A 20334-nucleotide genomic window follows, 5' to 3' on the forward strand; every position below is an offset into this window, starting at 1 on the left:
GGACTGGAGGTATTATCGACAGCATGAACACGGCTGAAGAACTGTTACTATAAAGGGGCATAGCTTGCTTCAGTTAAGTTATATGACGTCACCAAAAAACCTACTATGCAACAGCTAATGCTGGTAGACGCGAGGCGAACCTTACAAGACCATTTAACATTTAAAACTTCTTGCATAACATTGTCAGTCGCTTCAGTCGTGCTTTTAAAAATCTACAACAATGAAAACATTATATAATACAGAATATCTGTAGCAATAACATGGAAAGGATGTAAGATCTTTTTCGATTACTGCTGATTTACATGAAGTCTACAGAGGTTGATGGAAGTGGTGCCATGTAGGTGGGAGTGGTTGGTTTAATCGCTCCAATAAATATTAGGTTGATAGTCACTGAAGAGTCACTGGCTGGGCTTGCTGAAGGTAGGCCGAGTCGAGCAATACTTCTTCGCCTCTACAACCATTCACACTCCAGGCAGCACGGACTATAATGCGATAACCTGACGAGGGGATGGTCAAGCGTTGTCAGATTTAAGGGACCTTAGTATTCAAGCTGTAATAGTGGTTCAGTCAGGTGAAAGTAGATAGACTGTAAGACTTGACGGTCTTTTGGAGAAAACGTATAGCCTACATATTTCAAAAATCATTTCTCGAAATCAACAAAATCAGTCAACTTCACCTTAAAAACTGGTATAAATTAATTACTAGTTCTTGGCATTCACATCCTCAGTGGGTGTAATGAAAAAAAAATCAAATCCACTTTGAAGAAATAAGGAAACAGGGACGACTAGGCTTTTAAGGCGAGGGTGACCAGCCTTCCCAGCCCCTGAGTAGATGGGCAAAAAAAGGACTGGATATTGGATGGATAGACATAAACATTCCCTGTGAATACTGTATTCCCAAGGTACCTGCTTGCATATATACAGTGTATTATAAATGCGTTTGCTGTAAGGGGTGTGTGTTATGACCCACCGGGCCCCACCAGCCATCACCTCTTATGTACGTTACCGTGTATGCACAGTACCGTACGCGATATGGCGGTGCAATCATGCTATGCCATCATCTCAGGCTGTGGCAAGTGCAGCTGCGCTGTGCATGCATGCTACTCTAGTGCTGCTGCTTCTGTATATAAGCAAGCCTTTCAGCTACTCAGCCAGACAACTCAGTATGAAGGTATTATAATTTATCTACTCTGCTAAATGGCGTGTGGCTACTTCCACAAGGTGTGGTGCAAGACCTACCACTTTCTTTTGTTGTATATGTACTCTGTATACTTTTACAACAATAAATATTTCAATCAATGGATTTGCAGGTGACGGGGAGCAAGTGAAATCTACCCAAATTTACCCAGACAAACCCAAATTTCAGTTTGCTTCATGTTGGGGGAATCCAGGGCGATGTTTAGGACTCCGTCACAGCACAGTGTCTAGTGAGTGGAACTCTAAATTTTCACCAAAAGTTTGTTTTCTTCATTACTATTACGTACCTGAGTCTGAGATGAAGTAACGGTGGAAAGTTCCATGCGATTCAGTGGTTTGTTTCAAGGTCATGGGTCAGTTTTGATGAATGGCGACCGACGCATTTGACGAAGATAATATTTTTTAAAAACGACATTGGTCTTCAAGGTTTCATCAGTTTTAATGTGTGCTGCAGAATGGTGAGCTATTCCATTGGTATATTTCTAAGCCCCAGGCCCATTGTCTCAGTTACTCCATTTCTTTTTTACAGGCGAGAGGACCACTCAAAGGGGATGGACACTTGAATCTACACCCATCCAGTGTAAATAGTGTAAACAAGTTTAGTGTTAGGTGTAGTAATGTGGATGTATTCTCCCCAGATAAAATCAGAGACCTAAACACTACTACAAGAAAATTGTGTAAAGCTTTATATTATTGTCCTGGAAGAAATTAAGCTAAAAATTTTTAGATATAAGAGAACGTTAGTCGTATACAGCACTGATGGATATGTAATGATAGAGAATAACGTTATTGATGCAGAGGAAGGCAGGGGTTTGCTTGCATATGTGAGAATATATCTTTCAGGAAGATAAGCATGGAACAGCAATATTGTGAGGACTTGTGTATTGAAGTGAAAGGTTTGAATGAGACCGTGTTAGTAGTGTCAATATTCAGAAGCCCAAGTGGTGACATGACAGAGAAATGATAAACTGTTGAAATTGATGCAGGAAATAAACTAAGCAGGCAAGACACAAGATAATACTGGGGGATTTTAATCTGCCAAATATTAACTGGGAAATTACACAGCAGTGGAAAGAAACAGTATGAAGTATAAATTCCTTGAGACAATGAAGGACTGCTTCCTGAGACAACATAATAAGGACATCAATTCCTGTATACTACAAATAGGTAAATACAAGACACAGATGGGAAACAGGAGGAAGTGTGAAAAGTAGAAAATCCAAAACCGGACAAAGTGATCCTGCTTGCATATGATTCACCTGTGATGTTGAAGATGAGGAGAGGACCTGTAAGAATAAAATACCATAAATAAGGTACTGTAAGAATAAAATACCGTACAGGCCTAGCAGCCTTTCCCAGAATGTCTACTGTAAGATACTGTACTGTAAGGTATTGTGTACCACAGTGTCCTTTGTTTACAAAAAAGAAAATGGAAATGACAATGAGAAATTGTTTGTCATGAAGAGAGTATCAAATTTTGTAGTATCGCTTATAAAAGCTTCAACATGCTTACATGTGTCGTCTTTGGTAACCTAATGGCAGCCTTCAGTGCCGCTCAATCCCCGGGAGCCTCTACATTCAGTCCCTGATTCGTGCGGTCACATTGTGTGACCTTGTCCTAGGTCTCTCTTTTTTTTTTTTTTGGTCTGCTCACATCCATACCCCAGACATTCACACTTCTCATTATCCACCCCAATTGTCATCTACCATCCTCTCCACATACCTAAACTATCTCAGTTTACTTATCCTCATTGCAGAAGCAATACACTCCAGTCCCATCCTTACTCACAACTCTTCATTCATAAACTTAGCCCCTCCCCCCCCAGGCTTCATATTTAAGGACACTGCACATCCATGTAATCATTGTCATATCTGTATGTTCAAGCCTATAAATATCCCCTTCCTTTACTGCCTGGGTCTCACTACCAAACACCATTACACTCCTGATGCATTTGCATTTTATTTAATGATACACAAAATGGCATCATGAGAGGCATGGTTGTCTTCATTTATCCTTTCCTTGCTAATGTACAGGTCCTTGCAAAACTGGATAATGTTCTAAAGACACCATAATCATCATCATTCATAACTCTTTTCCTACCCAAAGATGGCTTAAGGTTGGGTTCCAATAAATGAATAAAGAAACAAAAAATAAGTAATTAATCTTTCTTTTTAAGTGGGTATTGCCTTCCAAGAAGCTAACAAGATTTCCATTACTATAGAGTCTTAAATATTCACTGATACATAGCTCTTGCCTCAACAGATTGTAAAATTGTGGTTTTTCTGCTGGTTGTGAGAGGAAAAGATGAAGATTAAGTTTATGGAGAAAGGGGATGTGGGAAAGGAGAAGCTGGTGGATGATGCTGAAGAGGACCAAAACCTGCATCAGGTTACTGCCATTGTGTGTAAGAGGTGAGACCGTTTGTTCATGCTTCATGATGTGATACTGTACTTCTTGCAGTATCCTTTGATTCTGTTGTGGCCCCAGGCTCATATGGCTGTGAGTGTGGTGGACCGCTGGCTGAAGTTGCCCTTCTCCATCAGTCCACCATCCTCCTTTTGGTTGACAGGGAGGTAATTGAGGGATGTTTGTCTTATGAGGCAGTAAAGCTGCCTTGTCTTACTGGTGCCAATAGGTGAAGGTGTCCCTCTTCCAGCACCATCCTGTGTTTGAGGAAATAGGTTTGTACTCTGTGGTTGAAGACGAAAGTTCCCCTTCTCCACTATGTTTCACACTTAAGGCATATCTCACTTTCCTACCATGCATCATATCAAACATCATCTATGAACAGCAAAAAGCATATCAAGCCTCCACCAGCTTAGACATGTTAGTCAGCAGAGCAAAGTGAGACTGTAGAATAGGTGAAATACTGTATTAGGTAATCTTTTGTCCCCATCTGTACATGTGATAAATAATAATACATACATACATATATCATCTAATCCTGTGTTGCCCCATGAGGAGTGCATGCCCAGGGCTAAGCAAGTTGGTCCTGACATTTAAGATGAGAGTGACCAGCCTCACACATCCCTGGGTGGCATTATGTGAGCAGTAAACCCCAACCATCCTTTGGATATAAACCTACACAGGCTCAATCTGGTTGGAGCACCTTAATTATCCACTGAACCACCTGGCATCATAGTTTGGTTATATGGTTACCACCCAGGATAGTAAATGTTTTCCTGGTGTACAAGAAACCATTTGGGATGTATGATAAATATGGTTTAAGACACGGGACAGTACGAGCTTGACTCATTCCTGTAAAGATACAATTAGGTAAGAACAGTGTAGAGTCACCCATAGACAGTAGGAAGAGGAAAATAAGAAGGAAAGACAGAAGAGGAAGGAAGAGAAGAAGGAGCAGTCACCTGAGAGCAGCACTACATCGAGTGAGTGGATGGTGAGCACCCTCACCTACATAATAACAATAATAATAATAATTATCATCATCATCATCATCATCCGGACCTCCTTTCCCACCCTAGGGTAGGGTGAGGAGTAGCAATGTCCAGATAGCCCAAATTCGCCCAGTCCAATGGAGCACGCTTCCATTCACTCATCATTCAAGCCCCCGGAATCCTGGCTCTATCGGATACGCCAAAAACTTTCACCACGTTCTGTAGCTTCACGTAATTGTATCTGATAGAGTCAATAATAATAATAGTACCGGAAATAATAATACTCTATCTATCTATCTATAGCCTGATGCCCTAATCCTGCAAAGGGTGGCCGCAGACAAAACGCCTCGAAGTCACTCTGTCACCAACCATTTGACTGCCCTCCTCCCAGCTCACTCTCCCCTCCCAAATATATCTCTCAACTCCATCCCTTCACCTCATCCTCGGTCTTCCCCTCCCTCTCCCTCTCTCCACTTCACCTCACCTACATACACCCTCATAGTCAGTTTCTCATTCTCCATGCCCCATGTCCAAACCACCTCAGTGCACATCTCCTAATTTTCTCAACATCATCCACATAATAATAATCCATCCATCCATCATCCAATGCTACGTTGCCCCATGAGGAGCATAGGAGCCCGGGGTTAGGCAAGTTGGTCCTGACATTTAAGATGAGAGTGACCAGCCTCACTCATCCCTGAGTGGCATTATGTGAGCAATAACCCCAACCACCCCTTGGATATAAACCTTCATCGGCTCAGTCTGACTGAAGTGCTGCAATTACCCACTAAACCACCAGGTGCCATAATTTGGTTATATGGTTACCACCCAGCGTAGTAAATGGTTTCTTGGTGAACAGGAAACTATTTGGCTTGTTACTCAATGTAGAGTCGCTCTTAGGCAGAAGGAACAGGAAAGAATGAAGGAAAGAAAGACAAAAGAGGGAGTGTAAAGTCACCCGTAGGCAGAAGAACGAGGAAAGCATGAAGTAAAGAAAGACAGAAGAGGAAGGAAGGAAAAGAGGGAGGAGAGGAAAGGGCAGACACCTGAGAGCAGCACTACATCGAATGAGTGGATGGTGAGCGCCCCCATGTACCACCAATAATGATAATAATAATAATAATAACAGTAATATGAATATGAATATTTTGTACATGAAACATTGTACAGTACCTGGCATGTGTTTGTTGTATGTAACTGAAGTTTATTGTTATTCTTGTGTGTGTGTTCTTACCTAATTGTTCTTACCTAATTGTATCTTTACAGGAATGAGTCAAGCTCGTACTGTCCCGTGTCTTAAACCATATTTATCGTACATATCCTTAAATTTGTGAATCACTCTCCCAATTTAAAATTGCTAGAAATCATGCAAAAGCTGTATTAAATCTATCTAAATCAAACTTTCTTCAAAAGCAAGCGTCAAAACTACTTAACAACCCTAATGACAATAGAATATTCTGGTCAACTCTTAATTCTTTCAATAATAACTTTAACAAGTCATCTTCCATTCCCCCACTAAAATCTTCAAATGGCAATGTTACAAATGACCCACGTGGGAAAGCAGATATCTTTGCTAGTACTTTTGCCAGAAACTCTACCATAGATGATACCAGCCAGAATGTCTCAGTACTGGAACTTGATTCTCCCGAAATTGCCCCACTTAAAATACAGACAAGATACATAAAATCCATCCTAGACAATTTACCTACCAACAAAGCTCCAGGCCCAGATGGAATTCCGCCAATTGTTTTGAAAAAGTGTTCCCCTGAACTTGCCTCTGTCCTAGCTAAATTATTCAGACTATGCATATGTACTTCTTTATTCCCAAATTCATGGAAAGAAGCCAATATCCACCCAGTTCCGAAGAAAGGACATTCGTCTGACCCCTCCAATTACAGATCAATAGCTGTCACATCTTCTCTTGGTAAGGTATTTGAAACTTTAATTAATAAGCATATTGTTAAACATCTTGAATCCAACAACTTAATTAGTGATAGACAATACGGTTTTTGCCACGAAAGATCCACCATTGACATACTCAATCTCTTAACTCATACCATCCATCAATCAATTGATCTTTTTGGAGAAACTCATGCAGTAGCTCTTGATATCTCTAAAGCTTTCGACAGAGTATGGCACCGTTCCCTGCTGTCCAAACTCCCTTGCTATGGACTAATGTCTTTTGTTCCTTTGATTTCTTCTTATCTTAGTGACAGGAAAATAAGAGTAAAAGTAGATGATGTATATTCGAATTTCCACTCAGTTAACGCCGGCGTGCCGCAGGGATCAGTTCTGGCGCCAACCCTATTTCTGGTTCATATTAATGATCTCTTATCTGTCACTCACAATCCCATTCACTCATATGCAGATGACTCAACACTACATAGTTCATTCACACTCAGACATCCATTCACAAAGTCTAATATCTCTACCTCTCAACTCAGTACAGCCCCATAAATCAAGATCTATCAACAATCAGCGAATGGGGACAAAACAACCTTGTCTCTTTTAATGCTAGTAAAACTAAATACTGTATATACAGTTTACTAATAGACAGATATTGCCAGATTCGTACATTAACTTCAGTGCTACTAATATTCCCATCTCCAAAAGTATTGAAATTCTTGGTGTCTCACTTAACAGTGCCCTCAGCTGGACCTCTCATGTCAGATCACTTGCTAAAACCGCCTCAAAGAAACTTGGATTATTGTACAGAGTCCGTAACTTCTTCGCCGATGAGCAGTTAGCTATAATTTATAAGAGTCATGTGCACTTTCAGCTTGAATATTGCTCACCCTTGTGGAATGGTTGTGGAGAGGTTGCATTAAGACAACTAGACAAAATTCAGAATAAAGCTATTAGAATCATTAACAACCCTGCCATTACATATAAACTACCTCCCCTGCAAGTAAGAAAGAATGTTGCCTCCCGTGCATTATTTTACAGATATTTTTTTGGCAAATGCTCAGACGAAGTTGCGTCCATGGTGCCACCTCTCCATGCCTTCCCTCGTGCTACACGGGCATCTGGTAGCGCTCATGACTGGAATGTCACTCAACCATATTGCAGAACTTCTGCCTATCAGAATTCTTTCATTCCCCGAACTGCATCTCTCTGGAACTCGCTTCCCCAGAGTTGTTTTCCTCCAAATTTCAACCCACAACTGTTCAAGTCTAGCTGTTATAGATATTTTATGAACAGAGGACACCAGTAATCTGGTGTATGGATTATTTTTTTTTATCCATTTGTTTTTCCTTCCTCCGTTCTGTGATTTATAAAAAAAAAAAAAAAAAAAAACACTATTTCATTCGGTAGTGCATTCCATTGATCAATTGCTCTGTTTGGGAAACTGAATTTCCTTATGTCTTTATCACCTCTCCTTATGCAGTTTTTTGCAGTGTCCTCTTGCTGATGCTTCTCCATATGTTAAGTAATCATTTATGTCTATTTTCTCCTTTCCTGATATGCACTTATATAGCATTATCATGTCACCTCTTTTCCTTCGCTTCTGTAGTGTTGGTAGATTCAGTTTATTTAGTCGTTCTTCGTAGCTTAGGTCCCTTAAACTTGGTATCCATCTTGTAGCGGCCCTTTGAACTTTTTCAATCTTGTCTATATGCTTTTTGAGATGAGGACTCCAGACAACTGATGCATATTCCAGGGTTGGTCTAATGAATGATGTTATTATCCTTCTTAGCATGTCTTCATTTATGTATGTGAATGCTATTCTCATATTTGCAAGCAGTGTATACATGTTCTGTACCTTCTCTCTGATGTGGTCAGCCGGAGATAGTCTGTTATTGATAATCACACCTAGGTCTTTCTCTCCTTCTGATGTGTATAGGGTTTTATTTCCTAACTTATAATCCCAATCAGGTCTTTTTCCACTTTTACCAAACTTGATTACATGACACTTGTCCACATTGAATTCCATTTGCCATGTACCACTCCATTCATGAAGTTTATTTAATTCTTCTTGTAGCTCTTTACAAGAGTCTGTGTTAGTAATTCTCCTTTGTATTTTTGCATCATCTGCGAACATATTCAGATAGCTCTCATTTCCAGTGTTACTGTTTATATCATTTATATACACTAAAAACATGATTGGTGCCAGCACTGAACCCTGTGGTACTCCACTAGTCACTTCTTTCCATGATGAGTAGTTTCCTCTTAGTACTGTCCTTATTTCTCTTTTTATGAGAAAGTCTTGCATCCAACAAAACAGTTTGCCTCGAATTCCTCCTTGAGGGTACAGTGTGTGTGTGTGTGTGTGTGTGTGTGTGTGTGTGTGTGTGTGTGTGTGTGTAAGACATGGGGCCGAAGCCGTCTTCAGCTTCGGCTTCACGAAGCCGTGGTTTTTAGGTCATGGGTTTGGGTTCAGCTTTGTAACCTTCCAAGGGCTTCAACTTTGACTTTGAAGCCAAGGGGCTGGACTCAGCCCCAACTGCTGGCCCAAGCACCAGGGCCAGAAAATTTGTTACAATGACAGAATATGTTAACAACATGTGGGAGAGTGGAAACATTGCATCTTTATCTTGCTGTAAGAGGATACTGTGACACAAAGCTGATTATTGGCTTCACAAAATTCTTACAGCTTCAGCTTTGTCTTTGTGAATGTTTACCTACTTCGGCTTTGATTCAGCATCACGACTTTCCAAGGGCGTTGGCTTTGGCTTTGGCTTCGGCTTCTTGACTTTTGAAGGGCTGTGGCTTCGGCTTCCAAGCCAAAGAGCTGGCTTCAGACCCCATGTCAGGTGTGTGTGTGTGTGTGTGTGTGTGTGTGTGTGTGTGTGTGTGTGTGTGTGTGTGTGTGTGTTTGAACTACCACATATTGTACATTACTGAGAAAAGTATTATAGTGGTAGGGTACCCATTGCTATCACAAACAGTAGTTTACCAGCAGTGTCCTGGGTTCCATATTTCTTACTCCTCCTAAAGCATCAGAGGGTATCCATCCTTCTTATATTCTATTGTTGTGGGCTTCATAATGCTATTACAGAAAAATATTTCATGTAGCACCTTCTACCACCACTGCTTGAGTGAAGTATTGGCAGATTTGATCATGGTAGTATATAACACAACCAACCATAACTATCAATGACCCCACAGGCCGGCGTACGGATGGTGTGGTAGGTGGATGCTGACAGCTGTGCTCCTACTAGTGGTAACATTCCTGGTATGTCCATCATGGGTCCTACTCTGTTTGATGCAGGGGCCAGATATTTCTAACTTCACACCTGCTGTGCATGTTGTTTATAAGGATGCATATGGAGAGGTAGGTGTGATTATCCTGAGTTGATGTGAATATCTATCTATTGCCAGATGCCATAATCCCATAAGGGGTGGCCATTTGACTGAGTTATTTGTATTACAGGGAGGGGCATTAACTCTCCACCAACCCACTTGTTGACACACAGGGAGCACGTATAGGTTGGTTATATGGTTACCACCCAGCGTTGTAAAGGGTTTCTTGGCTTATAGGAAACTGACTTAAATATATTGCTGAGTGTGAATGCCCTGACATAACAAATAGGTCTGTGTGAATATCCCTACTCATTTGGATGGGTTTGTGTGAATATCCTGACTTATTTGGACAGGTGGGTGTGAATATCCAGATATAGATGACCAGGTAGCAGTGATTATCCTGACTCATGGATAAATGTGTATGAATAAACTAACTTAGTTGGACTGGTGGGTGTGAATATTCAGACTTAAACAGAGAGGTGAATGTGAAAATACAGTTGAAAGTATAGGGATATTTGAAAAAAAAAAAAAAAAAAATAGAATGTCTCCAGAAGGGCATAAGTAGGCCAGCTGCTGAGTCAGAATTACCCTCATTTTACTCTAACTTTGCATAAGATTGCCATTGCTTCATCTTGAATAGTGAGTTGTTTCAGGAGTTACTGTAATCGTATGAACACTGGAATATGATGCTAGTCACAAAGAGGTTCCATGAAAAGGCTGTATAGCAGTACTCTTGTGTTTTTCTACCACAAAGATTCTTGAAATAAGCTGCAAAAGGATGAAAATTAGGCCCAGGTGACAGTAAAGAATGGAATGGCTTCACTTGCACCAAAACATTGGATGTATAATATGGTAACGGATTATTGAGGTCTGTGTTGCTTAATGGTTAAGTTTCAGTGTTTGGATTAATCTTACTTTTTTTTTTTCCAGGCTCATCTTGGGAAATTTTCTTGGAATAATTGTGGTAGCATGGCAGATCCTGTCAAGGTATGTTTTTTCTGAAGATGTATTGCTTTACATATAGTGGTAGTAGTTGCAACCCCAGGCTCATCAGAACTTGAATACAGTGGACTGTAAGCTAAAGTTGCCTTCATCCTGTAGTCCATTACCCTCCACTGGGGGGATTGGGAGGGAGTTTGGGGACATATGTATAACCCATCCATGGACCTGACTAGTTATGTTGGTGTAAGTGTGGGAAGGCATCCCTCTCCCATATTAGTTGTATGGTTTTATTATAGATAAATAATGACTACTATACTGTACATTAAATCCTTGTTATTTATTGCCATTTTTTTCTCAATATATATACAGTGTCTGTACCCAGACAACTTAATCCTGGAGGGGTTGACTAGAAGCAAATTGCCTCCATGTCACCCTGTCCTCTACCATCAGGTTGCCCTCCCTTCACCAAATCACACCACCTTATTTATATGCTTCCACCTAATCCTCAGTTTCTCCCCCCATGTACCCCCTCCACCTCTCTTACATATACTCTCCTAATCATTGTCTCATTTTCCTTTCTCTCCACATGCCAAACCATCTCATATTACCTCTCCTAATGCCTTCCAGTGCATCGGCATTAGTGTTACAATTCTCCTTAAACTTCTTCCCCTGTGTGTCCCTCTGTGTAATTTCAAATGTTGTTTTTGTGGCCTCAGGCTTATCTGGACAACCTGGTGGACTGCAGGCTGAAGATGCCCTCCACCTGCAGTCCACCATCCTCCTCTGGGGGGATAGGGAGTATTTGAGGGACATACAATATGTATACTGTATCATTGTCTGGTCATATCAGTGTCACCACACAAAGGTGTCCCTCTCCAGAATATGCTTCTCTCAGCTAACTTACAGCCATTCCTCTCACTTACAGGTGCAAGAACTTAAAGTGAGCCCAGACCCAGTGTACTTGAACCAGAACATCTCACTCACTGTGAAGTCCTACCTTGACGTCAGTGTGCAGGCTCCAATCAAAGTGAGTCAAGGTTTTGATTTAATGAGGAATATTTAATGTAAAGTTCTTGATTCCATTACTATCAGGAAACTTTGTTCAGTTTTGTCTAGTGTTGAAACCCCAGTGGTTCAGTTTTGTGTAGTGGTTAAAATCCATTTGCTCTGTGTGTGTGTGTGTGTGTGTGTGTGTGTGTGTGTGTGTGTGTGTGTGTGTGTGTGTGTGTGTGTGTGTGTGTGTGTGTGTGTGTGTGTGAAGCCCATTTGTTCAATTTTGATTAGTGACCAAGACCTACCAGGTATTTGTTCAATTTCATCTTGCAGTTTTAACACAGTCAGAACGATGGCCCTGCTAAATGCTTGGGTTTGGTCAACAGAATGTAGTCCCACCAGAGGGAATAGGCTAGTCTTCTACATAACACTTCACTGGACTAATAGCCAGTCTCAGACCCCAGCATCTCAGGGGGGGGTGCTTTCAGGTTGAAATTGGTAGTTGCAGTTGCAATTTTTTGTTAGAAAACTTTCATTATAGTCTCACTGAAATCATGCTTATCTTAATGCTTAGCAGAGATAGGTCTAGTAATGTTGTAACATTTGCTATATTATTTACTGTACTGCAATTACCCTTACTTTGACTGAGGTACGGTATGGCTTCATTCTAGTATTGTACTTTATTATTTTGTCTCCAACTGTGTTGATAGACCAGTGAAATAGCAGAACTGCTATGATGTTTATATCATGTTTTGTGTGGAAAATAGCTAAAAAAATTGTGGCAGAAAGACAGACAGCTCTGGTCAGAGGAAGCCATGTACAGGTAAGCCCTTAATTCACGCGAGGGTTACGTTCCCAGACCCTTCGCGTATGTAGTAAATTCGCGTATACATTCTGCCCTTGTGTGCACATAATTACGGATGTCTACTAAGTATATTACATCTGAATAATACTGTTTATGCACTACATACACATTATAAACTAGCATGAAGTATGAAAAACAACAAAAATGTAAGAAATTTAACACTGAAACCTGACAAGCATAGGCGTAGGTGAAGACACCTCAGCAGCCTGGTGCACAAACCCTCACTGCCTCCCATAGGCTACATTCTGCCTTCTTTATTGTCCAAACAGTTGACTCATTCACCCCAAACATACGGTTCCGAGCCAGGTCACAGGCATAGGTGGAGACACTTTGGCACAGTCAGGTGCACTAGCCCTCACTGACTCCCGTATGCTACGTTCTGTCTTCTTTATTGTAAGAACAGTTGACTCAACCCAAACACACGGTTCAGAGACAATTCACCATGAAGTCAATTCACCATCAAAACATGGACGATTCCCTGTCATTCTATAAATATACTTATTATTGATTAATTAATACTTTAATAACTAATTTTCAGGGGGAATATATAACTCATAAGTAAAAAACTAGTGTACTGTACTTGCTAAATAAACTGGTATGTAAATAAATGATGGGGAATCGTCCTGACGGATATTGTCGCTGACATTCCTCCCTTAAGTTTGTCCAACACTTTAACTTTCTGTCAGCAACATCACTTTACGAGTCTGTTTTGGTGTGTTACCACATGCATCACTAGCACTATGCTTAGGCCCCATGTTGGCAGACAAGGCAAGCAATCACTGGAAGGCAGAAAAATAAGCCACAAATAACGATTTGCGAGTCACGCATGGTTCGACCCCCCCCCCCACACACACACACATTATGCACACGGGCAGCAGGTAGGCATTTTTATATTTTATTTATTTCTCTTGTATATTAAAATTATTTGTATGAATACTATAATTTTGTTTTAATTATTGTACGAAAAATTCGTGGATAACCGAAATCGCGTGAAAGAAGTTCGCGTGAATTTAGGGCTTACCTGTATTAACATGCCACGAATAGAATCCAAATGGTGGCCGAAGATTTTTCTGTTGTGTAAAGAGAGCAGATGAGAGGTGGGGTAGGCGGCTGACAGAGAATTTTCAACAGAATAAGAAAATGTTTTGGAAGGAGGTGAAAAGGGTGCGAAAGGGAGAGTCTGGGAAGGAAGAACGAGTAAAAGCAGAGGATGGAAGGATGTTAATTGAGATGGATGCAGTAAGGAAGAGATGGGCAGAGTATTTTGAAAGATTGTTAAATGTAGAGGAGGAAAGGGTGGCAGAGATTGTGGCGGATGGAAGGGTGCAAGGAATAAATGTGTTGGGAGAGTTGAATGATTCTTTGATCACGAAGGAGGACGTGGAGAAGGCAGTAAAGGAGATGAAAACAGGGAAAGCTGCAGGTATGGATGGGTGTGCTGTGGAATGCCTGAAGGGTGGTGGAGTGACTATTGTTGACTGGTTAGTAAGATTGTTGAATGTGTGCTTTGTGAAAGGTATGGTGCCAGTTGACTGGGCAAGTGCTTGTGTGGTCCCATTGTATAAAGGCAAGGGTGGTAAGTATGAATGTACTAGCTTTAGGGGTATAAGTCTGTTGAGTGTTGTAGGTAAGGTGTATGGTATATTGTTAATTATGAGAGTTAGAGAGGGTACAGAAGAAGTGATTGGTGATGAGCAGTGTGGCTTTAGGAGAGGGAGGGGATGCGTGGATCAGGTGTTTGCGGTGAGACAAGTGTGTGAAAAGTATTTAGCGAAAGGCAAGGATGTGTTTTGGGCATTTAGAGAAAGCATATGATAGAATTGATAGGGAGGCTTTGTGGACTGTTTTAAGATTGTATGGACTTGATGGTAGGTTACTAAAAGGGGTGAAAAGTTTTTATGTAAATAGTAGAGCATGTGTAAGAGTGGGAAATGCTATGAGTGATTGGTTTCCTGTGAGAGTGGGGCTGCGACAGGGATGTGTGATGTCGCCTTGGTTGTTTAATATTTACATGGATGGTGTTGTAAGGGAGGTGAATGCAAGAGTTTTAGGTGGAGGTCTGAGTTTGGTGAATGTTGATGGTGGAGAGTGGAATCTGAAGCAGCTGCTGTTTGCAGATGATACTGCACTGGTGGCTGATTCAGAGGAGAGATTGAGACAGTTGGTAGAGGAGTTTGAAAGGGTGTGTGAAAGGAGGAAATTGAAAGTAAATGAGAATAAGAGTAAAGTGATGAAGTGTACGAGGTTGGTAGATGGTAGGGGGATGAATATAGTTTTGAATGGCGAGTTGCTTGAGAAGGTAGAGTGTTTTAAATATCTAGGGTCACATGTTGCTGTGGATGGAAGAATAGATGCACAAGTGAAGTTTAGAATAAATGAAGTAGGAAGGGTGGTGGGAGGAATGAAAAAAGTGTTTAGATGTCATTCGCTTAGAATAGATGTAAAGAGAAGGCTGTATGAGGGTGTTGTGGTACCGACTGCATTATATGGGGCTGAAACATGGAATATGGGTGTAGCAGAATGGAAAAGTTTGAATGTAATGGAGATGAGGTGTCTGAGGAGTATGTGTGGAGTGACTCGTATGGATCGAGTGCGAAATGATGAAGTGCGAAGGAGAACTGGAGTTGTTCGGGAGATGGCTGGTAGAGTTGAGCAGAGGGTGTTGCGATGGTTTTGGCATGTGGAGAGAATGGATAATGAGCGATTGGTGAAAAAGATAACTAGATCTGATGTGAGAGGTGTAAGGCTGAGAGGAAGACCACGAATAGGATGGATGGACAGTGTGAAGAGAGTGCTGGATGTGAGAGGGATGTCTGTTGAGCAAGGAAGAGTGGCTGTGTGTGACAGAAATAAATGGAGAGAAATTGTGAATGAATAAGTGATGATGCAGCCCTGAGGGGATATTCTCCCACATTTGGTCTGATCAGCTAGTCAGGTCAGGTGTGGGTAAGGGGATGAGTCTGTTATGATGTGGCAGGGGTAAATTAGCTCTGCTGTCGGGCCCTGCTGAGGATGTCACTGATTGTATTGCGCAGTTGACCTTTGTGTGGTGTGGTGCGGTGAGGATCTGTCCGTTCTCCCCTTTGGGGCTAAGATGTGAATGAATGCGTTTGAATGGATGAGTAAATGGGGAGTGTGTCGTCCTGTCTCGGCTACCTCCCTTTCCTTGGGGTAAGCAGCCTAGGTATATAGATAGTAAAGAGATCTACCAAGGAGATGGTTAAAGGATGTACAGAGTCGAGCCCCTCTATGAAGTAAAATGATTGGTGTTGTTAATGCCTTGATATGAGAGAGAAGACTGGTTACTAATGATTTTTATAACCCAATACACTGTATATTCTCCTTTCTGGCACAGTTAGTGTTGAAGGTGAAGTAATGTCAAACATGGTTTTGGCTTATGATACCATGTATATATTTTGTCAGCTTCTCCCATCTTTAAGGGAAGAAAGGGTGAAAATGATGATGATGATGCTTACATTTGCAACCCAATATAATAGTTCCTCTCCTTGTTGACACAGGTGGTGGCGAAGGTGAAGCGACGTGTGATGTGGTTCTGGTTGACAGTGCCATGTATGTATAATTTAGGCTCGTGCACCTACTATGATGTTTGCCAGCTGACGCCCTTCCCCGCCCCAGATCCCTGCCCCGACCCTTTCACCAAGTTGAATCTTCCATGTCGCTGTCCATTTGAAAAGGTGGGATTTGTTTTTACGTCATGTGATGTACTAGCACACCCTGATATCTGGCGCATCAGTACCAACAGCTTGCTACACAGAACAAAAGAAATTGGGGAACATTCCCACGATCTGAACTGTTGTTGATTCACTAGTCTGAACACCCTGTCGCTCCCTAGGTTTGAAACAAGCGAATCCGAACACAGATGTGGTAGTGCACGCGGCTCTCCCTGTCCACCCTCCATCCCCTTTCTTCTCCCTTCGTCTCCAGCCCCCCCCTCCCATTCCTCCTTCATCCCCCACCACGCTCTGCACTGCCAGGCGTGTCTCCCTTCACATCCTCCCAACCCTCCCCCGCCCCCAGTTGTCTCCCTCCCCATTCCCCCACCCTTCTGCACCCTTGCTTGTCTCCCAAGTGTGTGTGTGTGTGTGTGTATGTGTGTGTGTGTGAGAGAGAGAGAGAGAGAGGGGGGTGGGGGGGTAGTAGGACAGTTTAGCTGTCTTGTCACCCTCCCAGTCCCCCTGCCCTCCCCCAGCCTGCTTGTCTCCTCCCCATCCTCTCATCCCCCCCACCCCTCCTTGTCTCCCTCCCCATCCTCTCCACCCTCCCCCACCCCTGCATGTCTCCCTGTCCCCCCACCCTCCTGACCCCTGCGTGCCTGGGCCGCTCATCCACTCTCCCACTCTTGCAGTGCCTGTTGGCCTGAATATCTTCCTGCATGTGATGTTTGATGTCTCACCTTTTAGCAGTAGTGTTGTTTATGAGGATAGTAACATTACTTATGGTTCTGTGTCTGTCTCAATTCATTGAGTAAAGTATACAAGAGTTTGGATTTGGGCCTGGAATGCATCTTTCGCTTTTCTTCAGTATTGTACTGGGAAAACTGCTTCGATATCTGACATACTAGCTGACCGAACACTCCCACTGGTATGCAACACCGCTGGATATCAGGGTATAGGTATATACGGTACTCATTTTTATTATCCATGTATTGTCAGATGCCTTAATCCCGTATGGGGTGGCCACAAACAAATCGCCTCCATGTTGCCCTGTCCCCCACCATTTCACTGTCCTGCTTTCAGCGCACACACACCCATCTCATATACCTCTCCATCCCTCCATCTCTTCCTTGGCCTCCCCCTCCCTCTTCCCCCCCACCTCACTCACATACACTCTCCTCGCCAGTCTCTCACCCTCCATCCTCTCCACATGGCCAAACCACCTCAGTGTATTTCTCCTGATGCTTCCTATCACATCCACATCCACACAACAACGCTCCTTCACTTCCTCATTTGGCAGTCTCTCTCTCCATGTGAGTCTACATCCCCCTCTCAGATAACTTATTTCCACTGCTCTCTCTCTTGACTTGTCTCTCTAACAAGGTCCAAGCTACACTTCCATATGCAAGAGTTGGTATCACAATATTGTCATGCGGCGACTTTTTTACTTCCATGCTCGCTTCCCTGTTTCTTATCACTGCTTTCAAAGGACCAGCAACCTTTCTTCCATGTTGTACCCTTTCAAGTGCTTAACCCTCTAAACTTCCATCCTTACTCATCACACTCCACAAGTACTTAAATGCATTCACATTTTCCATTTCCTCCTCATCCAATGTCACTGTACATTCAGTGACTTCATTTCTCTCGAAGACCACAACTTTACTCCTTCCTACATTCACCTTTAGATTCCATTTCTCACACACTCTCCTAAACTCATTCACCAAGCATTGCAGCTCCCCTTCTTCTTCACTTAACACAGTATTATCTGCAAACAACAGTACAGGAAGTTTCCAAACACTATCCTCTCTCATTAGGACCACTTCAACATCCAGTGCACTACCTTGTATCTCTTTTACAACCCCATCCTTATACAGATTGAACAGCCATGGAGACATGACACATCCCTGTTTCAATCCAGCTTTTAAATAGAAAAAATCACTCAGTTCACTATCCACACACACTGCAGCCTTAGCACCCTCATACAATACACCTCATGGCATTCAACAACTTCTCATCTACTCCATATATTCTTAATACTTTCCACGTCTATCCGCCCTGTCATGTGCTCTCTCCAAGTCCACTCAGTGTAGAGTCACCCATAGGCAGAAGGAAGAGGAAAGAATGAAGGATAGAAAGACAGAAGACGAAGGAAGGAAGAGAGGAAAGGGCAGTCACCCAAGAGCAGCACTATATCGAGTGAGTGGATGGTGAGTGCCCTCACCTACCTGTTACAGTATAGGAAAAAAAAAAAAAAAAAACAGGTAGCGCTATGACTAAGCAGGAGAGGACATCACCTGGATATATATAAAGATTAAAGTGTAGGATGCATTCAGACAGTACACTCTCTTAAGTGAAAAAAAACTTTGTGAGATATGTTTTTGGTTCATGAATGGTGGGTAAAGAAAAAAAAAATTTAATACTTTGTAACCTCAGAAATTTATGATGAATCAAGAGCTACTTCAAGTGAAAAAGGATGTCATATTAATTTATCAACCACTTAATGGTGAAATAAATCAGTATGGATTAAGGTTTGCATTTTAAGTGATTTTGTATGTTTTGTTATGCTTCTTCCATACAGATGTATTGTGCATATCATACCTTAACTTTTTCTTGTATATTATTTATTTACCCTCTGTATTAGCCTTTATCATTCTTTTCTGTGCATGCCCTCCTCTCTTCCTATTTCTCCCATCTCTCCTGTCACTTCTTACTGCTTTTCTTTCCATTACAGGTTGCTTTATATTGAGTGACAAGCCAAATGGTTTCCTGTAAGCCAAGAAACCATTTACAATGCTGGGTGGTAACCATATAACCAAACCATACATGCTTTCTACATGTCAGCAAGTGGGTTGGTGGAGGGTTATGCCCCTCCCCGTTAAACAAATAACTCAAAGTCAAATTGCCACCCCTTACAGGATTATGGCATCTGGCATTAGATAGATAGATATATAGATCAACATGTTTGTATTATACCATTCTTACTCTAACCTAGCCCAGATTATCATCATATTGCAGCTTATTTCACATAGTTTATTGGCAGAAAAAGACAGTACTACAACTGAGCATCCTTTCCATAGCACTTCTTAACTAGGATAGTATTCCAACATTAATCTATTGTTACCACTCAGCAGTCAAGGTGTGGAGAGATGACAATTTTAGGCCAAGTTAAGAGTAAAAGGAGTACAGTATAGTAACATACAAGAGGATACAGCTGTGTATAGCACTTTCCAATTCCTTTCCCTCTCTGTTATTACCAGGGTGGGTATAAATGTACAACACTTCTTGACTCCTCTTGTCTTTCTTGCTACCAGGGATGGTATGAGGTGCATAACCTTGTGTTGAACCTGGGTGCATTCGCAGATATCATCCCTTCCTGGATGGAATCCGGTGATTACTACATCCACGCCACAGCTTACCACCGGGGGGTCAGACTGGGATGTTATGAAGTGACTACCTCCATAGATTGATACAGCTCACAGTGAAGGAGTCTGGGCACTTTCATAACCCCTGCAGTCTGTTGATTTTTTTTTTTTCTTTTTCTGTATGGTATTCATAAACTTAAGGAAGACCCTTTGTTGTTGAGGGATTAATTATTTCTTTATAAAACCCTCCAGTGCTTCCCTCCATATCTGCTTTTATCCATTCTAAACACATGGATGTTCTTTTCTTGCACCACCTCCTTTACCAAACTGTTTTTTTTTTTCCTCACTTGGTTTAAATTCTTGTCCTCATGTTCTTTCATTATCATCGTATATATATATATATGTATATATATATATATATATATATATATATATATATATATATATATATGTAATATATATATGTATATATATATATATATATATATATATATATATATATATATGTAATATATATATATATATATATATATATATATATATATATATATATATATATATATATATATATATATATATATATATATATATATATATACATATACCATCATCGTCATCAGCCATTTGAGTATCCACTGCAGGACCAGCCTATCCTGACC

The 20334-nt window shown here is 41.4% G+C and overlaps 1 protein-coding gene across 2 annotated transcripts; it reads left to right on the top strand.

Annotated features, from left to right (window-relative positions):
- Positions 1–1426: 1426 nt before the first annotated feature.
- LOC145399826 (ganglioside GM2 activator-like) lies at positions 1427–19843 on the top strand. 2 transcript variants are annotated; one of them, XM_080272389.1, is made up of 7 exons: positions 1427–1654; positions 3460–3608; positions 9705–9870; positions 10770–10826; positions 11707–11808; positions 16158–16334; positions 19625–19843. In XM_080272389.1, exons 2-7 carry the CDS (start codon positions 3502–3504, stop codon positions 19778–19780), a joined length of 765 nt encoding a protein of 254 aa, XP_080128515.1. In that variant the 5' UTR covers positions 1427–1654; positions 3460–3501; the 3' UTR covers positions 19781–19843. The 2 variants fall into 2 exon arrangements, with proteins under 2 accessions (XP_080128515.1, XP_080128516.1); XM_080272390.1 differs by having other exon boundaries at positions 9705–9771.
- The last annotated feature ends 491 nt before the right edge of the window (positions 19844–20334 follow it).

This window comes from Coenobita brevimanus, chromosome 50, assembly GCF_032717465.1.
Source record: "Coenobita brevimanus isolate Jiangsu-jjx chromosome 50, ASM3271746v2, whole genome shotgun sequence".
Lineage (NCBI taxonomy): Eukaryota > Metazoa > Arthropoda > Malacostraca > Decapoda > Coenobitidae > Coenobita > Coenobita brevimanus.